The sequence below is a fragment of the Colletotrichum graminicola genome (genome assembly GCF_000149035.1).
Source record: "Colletotrichum graminicola M1.001 genomic scaffold supercont1.71, whole genome shotgun sequence".
NCBI lineage: Eukaryota > Fungi > Ascomycota > Sordariomycetes > Glomerellales > Glomerellaceae > Colletotrichum > Colletotrichum graminicola.
Genome location: NW_007361075.1, coordinates 148,038 through 154,468, shown reverse-complemented (window position 1 = coordinate 154,468; position 6,431 = coordinate 148,038). Strand labels below are relative to the sequence as shown.

General features: G+C 54.3%; 2 protein-coding genes across 2 annotated transcripts; both read right to left on the bottom strand.

The window, feature by feature from the left end:
• Positions 1 to 303: 303 nt before the first annotated feature.
• Positions 304 to 2,532, bottom strand: GLRG_10963 (Zn-finger in ubiquitin-hydrolase; the record flags this gene model as incomplete). Its single annotated transcript, XM_008101683.1, has 2 exons — positions 304 to 1,521; positions 1,579 to 2,532. The coding sequence occupies 2 exons, from the start codon at positions 2,530 to 2,532 to the stop codon at positions 304 to 306; spliced, it is 2,172 nt and encodes a 723-aa protein (XP_008099874.1).
• Positions 2,533 to 3,095: 563 nt separating this feature from the next.
• Positions 3,096 to 4,128, bottom strand: GLRG_10962 (ubiquitin family protein; the record flags this gene model as incomplete). The annotated part of the gene is made up of 3 exons (XM_008101682.1): positions 3,096 to 3,775; positions 3,830 to 4,045; positions 4,107 to 4,128. The coding sequence occupies 3 exons, from the start codon at positions 4,126 to 4,128 to the stop codon at positions 3,096 to 3,098; spliced, it is 918 nt and encodes a 305-aa protein (XP_008099873.1).
• Between the last annotated feature and the right edge of the window lie 2,303 nt (positions 4,129 to 6,431).

The window sequence follows — 6,431 nt, the reverse complement described above, 5'->3', positions numbered from 1 at the left end:
AGTCTTATTTTAAATTTAGTTAATTAACTATATTTCTTAAGCTTATAGGTATATACCTAGTGGTAGCTAAGGACCTAATACCCTTTAGCTACTACTTATAGCACTATTACCTAAGATTTTAATATTTTATACCTACGTAAGTGCGCTTCTTTAGCGTCTTTAAATTACTTTTTATACAGGTAGCCTGTTCGCCTATTCTGCGCTATTAATTAATACACGCGAACCCGTCGTCCCATGCATTGTCCCCCGACCACAACGCCAAAAGTTCCACGTAGCAGAAAGTAGAAAAATAAAAATAAAAAATCACTTCTTTGCCCTCCGCTTCCCCTTCCTCTCAGGAACACTGACGCTCCCCTCCGCAACCTCCCCAGCCCCGACCTTTCCTTCGCTCTCCAGCTCCTTGAGCTTCTCCTGGCCCGAGATGAACATGCTCAGGTCGCGATTCATCTCCTCCAGCTCCGCAATCTGCGCCTTGTACTCCTCGTCCTTCTTCCGGAGCGCCTCGACCTCGGCGTTGTTATGCTCCACGCGCTTCATCAGCCCCTGCGTAACCTGCTTCTCCTCCTGCAGGGCCTTTCCCATGTTGCGGGCAAGCTCCTGGGCTTTGGTGGCCTTGTTGCGGTCCCGCTCCGCGTCGCGCTCGAGCTGGGGGATGACCTGCGTTCGAAGGCGGGTGAGCTCTGCTTTGAGGGTCGCGTTCTCTTCCAACGCTGCGGCGGCCTGCGTCGAGGCGGACTCGGCGGTCGCGGCGGCCTTGGAGGCCTTGTCTGCTACTTTGCTCAGCATTTCCTCAAAGTACACCCGCTGTGACTCGAGTTGACTCGTCAGGAGATGCGTGTACTCTAGACCGATGTTATCCAGCTTTGCTCGCGGGACGGTATCCTCGTACCCGCCCTCAGGGCTGTGGTGATGCCCGTTGCTCCCTGGAAGCTCGACGACCTTGCCATCCCCCTTGTCGCGAATCAGACGGTGGACCCAGGTGTCGCCGGCGTAGTCCCACACATGCTGCGTCTCCAGCTCCAAGGCGAAGCTATGTGCTGTCTCCTTCCAGTGGTCCTTGGCGTGGCCGCCCTTATACCGGCCGCAGCCCACGTTGCCGCAAATGAGGCAGATCCACAGATCATCTGTGGAATCGCACACACTGCAGAGGTTCGACACTGATGATCCGAACGGCTGAGTATACGGGTTCGACGGGTCGTAGGCCGTCTCAGGGTTTGTATGACGGCAGACCGGGCATCCTGAGCCTTTCCAGTTTTGCAGACAAGTGCAGTGAAAGACGTGTTGGCAGGGAATGGTCATCAGCCCAGTTGTGTCGTCCATGCGTTCGAGACACACTGGACAGGTCGGCAGTTCGACGAGACTCGGTGTTGGCGGGGGGAAGGGCTTCAAGCTGCTTGAGGCAGCGACCGAGGAGGAGGAAGGTGTAAAGGGATCGTGGTTGAGGTCGGGAAACGTGCGATTTTCCCTCGTGGGCGTCTCGAATGTGATCGATTTGACAAAGACGACATGGCAAACTTGCGCCTGCGAGAAGTTTGTCAGTGGTGGTTTTACCAGTCATTAAGTGCTGTGACTTCTCACCTCCATGCTGTTGAACACCTTTCCGTTAAACTCCTTCTGCCACTCGCGCGCCCTCTTGCTGTTCCTGAACTTCAGTAGCACGAGGTACCGGTTCATCCTGGCCGTCATGACCATCCTGTAGTGGCTGATGTCGTCCCTCCATTTCTCACCAACATATCCAAGGAAGTCGCCCGGACTAAGGTAACTGGGAACCGCGGGTATGCACAGAGTCGTACATTCCTCCGCCTCGACGCCCTCGTCTTCTGAAGGCGGCAGTCCCAGTCCAGGCGTGTCCTCCTCTTCGCGATAGAAATGCACCACTCCCCAGCCGACCTCTGTGTTTTTCGTCTCCAGCGGAACGTACTTCGCCTTGGTGGACTTCCCTGTGCCGCCAAACGTCGGACCGACGCCCAAGTCTGCCGCAGAGCTCGCCGCCTCAGTCGCCATCTGGTTCGTATGCGCGTCGCTTTCCAGGTCCACGTCAATACTCTCGATGCTCACTCGCCCGAAACGCCAGTCCCTGACGGCCGCCTCTGGTCGTAGTGCAGCCGATGAAGGTGGAGGAGGGAAGCTCTGCGTGCGCGCCCTCCACTGCCTCTCTGATAGTCTCTCGATGTTGCTGCCACTATCCTCCTTGACTAGTGCTCTTGAAGGACCACAGTCGATTAGGTTGGGACTCGGACTCTCGGTCGGCGCTCGCAGTGTACTCGACCTGTAGGTATCGGCGGGGTAAGGTGATTCGAATGACTGCAGTGGCGAAGGCTGCGGTCGGTATGAGAGATTCGCTTGTCTGGATTTCTTCTTTGAATGTACAGGAAGTTCGGCAAAGATGTCGGCGCCTTTCGGAGGAAGCCAAAGATCCTTGTCAAACACTGCTGCTGCTTGAGCTTTCCCTTTGGTCTTCGTCGCGTCACCTGTCGCGGGGCTGGAGGTGGGATAGAGCTCAAACTTCAAATGGTAGAAGAAGGACCGCATAGCCTCTCTCAGCCTTACCAGGCGCGCGCTCCTGGGCGATGCCGCTGCCGTTCCAGTCCTTGGCGAACTTGCGGATGATTGAGAGAAGAGTATAAAAATTCAGGGGAAAATAGGAAACCGCTATGGGGGCAAAAGAACATGTATTTCCAGGCGCTTCCAAAGGTTCCGTGAGCCCCTCATGTCGTGACGCAACACGGAGGCGAGCCAAATGTGTGTGTATTCTGGAGAAAGATGAGTTTGGATGCAGGGCTCCAGCAGCTACTGTGGGAGGATTTCACTGCGGGCTGCCCCGCTGTCGCATGAACGGGTCCACTGTGTACGTCACTGATAAGAGATCAATGCAGCTCAACTGTATACACTATCTCATCACGAGGTCAAGGTACGAAACGAGGCAAAGAGTTTGACTTCAAATAGTCTGGTATTGGAGCGCTTTCGTGAGCGCGAGGTTCCTAGCTAATGCTTAGGTATGTGTGAAAATTTCATCCATGCCATATCCCTTAATCATAACCCATGAACGCCGGTGCCTTGAAACAGGCAGCTTCCGTATGTACCGAAGCCATCGCTTACTGACCGCCACGCAGACGGAGGACGAGGTGAAGCGTCGACTCCTTCTGAATGTTGTAATCGCTCAGGGTGCGACCGTCCTCCAGCTGCTTTCCAGCAAAAATGAGACGCTGCTGGTCAGGAGGGATACCCTCCTTATCTTGAATCTTGGATTTAACGTTGTCGATTGTGTCCGATGACTCAACCTCGAGCGTAATCGTCTTGCCGGTCAAGGTCTTGACGAAGATTTGCATACCACCACGGAGACGAAGGACAAGGTGGAGAGTCGACTCCTTCTGAATGTTGTAGTCGGACAAAGTGCGACCATCTTCCAGCTGCTTTCCGGCGAAAATCAAACGCTGCTGATCGGGAGGAATGCCCTCCTTGTCCTGGATCTTGGATTTGACGTTGTCAATGGTGTCGGATGATTCGACCTCGAGTGTGATGGTCTTTCCGGTCAAGGTCTTGACAAAGATCTGCATACCACCACGGAGACGAAGCACCAAGTGAAGAGTGGACTCCTTCTGGATGTTGTAGTCGGAGAGGGTGCGACCATCCTCAAGCTGCTTACCGGCAAAGATAAGACGCTGCTGATCGGGGGGGATACCCTCCTTGTCCTGGATCTTCGACTTCACGTTGTCGATGGTGTCAGAGGACTCGACCTCGAGAGTGATGGTCTTGCCGGTAAGGGTCTTGACGACTGATTGGGGGTCAGTAACGGTTCAAAGAGGCAGTGCATGACATAGCAACTTACAGATCTGCATACCACCACGAAGGCGGAGAACCAAGTGAAGGGTAGACTCCTTCTGGATGTTGTAGTCGGAGAGGGTGCGGCCGTCCTCAAGCTGCTTGCCAGCGAAGATAAGACGCTGCTGATCGGGGGGGATACCCTCCTTGTCCTGGATCTTCGACTTCACGTTGTCGATGGTATCAGAGGACTCGACCTCGAGAGTGATGGTCTTGCCGGTGACTGTTGCAAAAAAGTTAATAACTGGTGGATGTAGGACGGTCTGACGTGGGAGGCAGCTTACGGGTCTTGACGAAGATCTGCATGATGGCGACTTCTTGATCTGTCTGTGTGATTGAAAGTGATTGTTCGTAACTTGAATGCTCGTGATTGAGGGATCCGCTGATGTATTTCGCTGAGCGAGAACTTGTTGGTAGTGGATGTATTAGGAAGAATCGACCGAGGAGTGGGAGGAAGAGGTGAAGTGGTTTAAATACCGAGGATGGAGGTTGGCCTGGGTAGGTCTGTTGGAGGAGGGAAGGAACGGGCTGAGTGGTGACTGACCGCGGAAGGCAGGCGAAAGGGAAGGGGAGGAGGCGCTTGATTGGAGGCGCAGGGACGGAAAGGTGGAGCAGATTATGCAGCGAGTGCCTTGTCTGGGGGAATGGCGAATGATTCATCAGCAACTGCGCAAGTACCTACCACAGAGCGTTGAGATACCTGTAAGCAGGAGCAAGCCGGAACCCTCCAGAACCAAGTGGGGGTTTCGGCGGGAAGTAGAGGTACCTGGATTCCCAACGGAACAACCGGCAAAACAGTATTACGAGTAAGTATCAGTAACCCTTTATCTTGGCTATCAGGCCAGGTACGTTTGGCCGGCGAACCTGGGAAGGCTGGAACTCTGACTGCTGTGCCGGATTGGATGTCTCAGTTGATGGTTGGCTTGCTCGCCGCCGCCACGCTTTCTTTGATCAGATGGTCTCGTTCATGCCACCGCTGCAACCCTCCTTATCCTACGGAACCAGTTGGCACACAATGTGGCTTTTCCAGAGTGAAAGAGTGTGAGAGAGCGATCAAAGATTTGTGTTTCCTTTGACCATGGAAGATGAGAAATCTCCGAAGGGAGAAAAAAAGATCACAATACCTAGTATGTTGTTTCCCCAGAAAGCCTTTGGGGGGCGCGCTACGGAGTATCGGTGAGGAACTGATGGGTCGATACAGCCCCTCTTCTCGGGCGCTCATCAATCCCTGTAGCTGTTCCCCCCCCCAAAGACGCAAACATTCAACAGCTCGTCGTCATCGTCCACGATAGTGTTGGGGCTGAAGCACTCGCCGAGAGCATCAGCCTGGAATGCTCGTCCTGTCCTACGGGTCTGTATTTGACAACAGGAAAGGATAAGTTGGCCATGGTTTGTTTAGCAGCTCACTGGAATCACTGTGTCTCACTGCCTTGCAAACGAAGTCAGCCCCCCAGGGTCAAAGACATCCGGCCCGACCGCTGACTGTCACTGACCGTGTGGTGACAAACAAGCGCCCCACCCGCCACCCTGATGCCAGCCGGTCCAGGCGCCCCTCCAGAAACAACGAACTGACTGCGCAGAAAGCTTTGTGTCACACCGGTCGCTCTCACATTCCGGAACCCGCCACCTTTGCAGCCTCTTAGTCAGTCTTCGCTTCGCCTGCTTTACCCATACGAAAGCTTCTATCGACTTCAGAAGAACATTTGTATCATATTAGTTTTACTCATCCATGTTTGGCCTCAAGATGGCTTCCTCCGCCCGTCACCCAACGTTCGGAACCCGGCCAGTCAGTCAGTGAGTCCTCCATCGATACGAGGAAAGCGCCCAAGTGCGGAGAAAGATGGATACAACAGGCCAGGCCAGGGTTAGACCAGAACCCGACGTCATCCTCCACCAAGACCACCCAACCTCTTCGTCTCTGGCTTTACCTGAACCATCGCCCGAACGAGAACAAACACCACAACAGCCTTTTCGGCCATCCCTAACGATGGCTGGAACGACCAGCCGAGGGTTGCATGCGACTGAACATGCCTCAAGAAACCGAGGGTGACGACGGACCGTCTCCGAGCAACCTCCGTCCCTTCTTCACAAACTTTCCCTCATCCCCTCACCCTTTAGTATTTTCGGATAGAGGGACTGACGCTTTCGTTATCTACCGAGGAATGGGCGATGGCGACATTGGTGTTCTCCAGCTCGGGCCTCATCGCGACATCCGTCCACGCGCGCTCTCCGAGTGCTTCGCTCGCACTAGCATAGCCACGCCCGATAACAGTAGGTTACATGCAATCCCGAGCCCCCCTGACAACGTGGCCGCCCGCAAACACCGTGATAACGTAACACCACTATTTGCATCTCTCCTCCAGCCTCCCTCCCCTGTGTTCATTGCATTGGTCACAACGGCGTCAAAGTTCGCTCCCTCCCTCCACTGCTCTTGGTCGGAACATGATCTCGCGACCTAGGTAAACTGAAGAACCCCGCAGCGGTTCGTCCCCTTATCAGATATGCGATCCTAGTCGGCTGCACCACGATAGATGCCACCTTATCCTTCGAATGGCGTGTGCCGTCTTCAGTCATTGCATGGCGCCTCATTTCAATCAACGAGTTCAAGA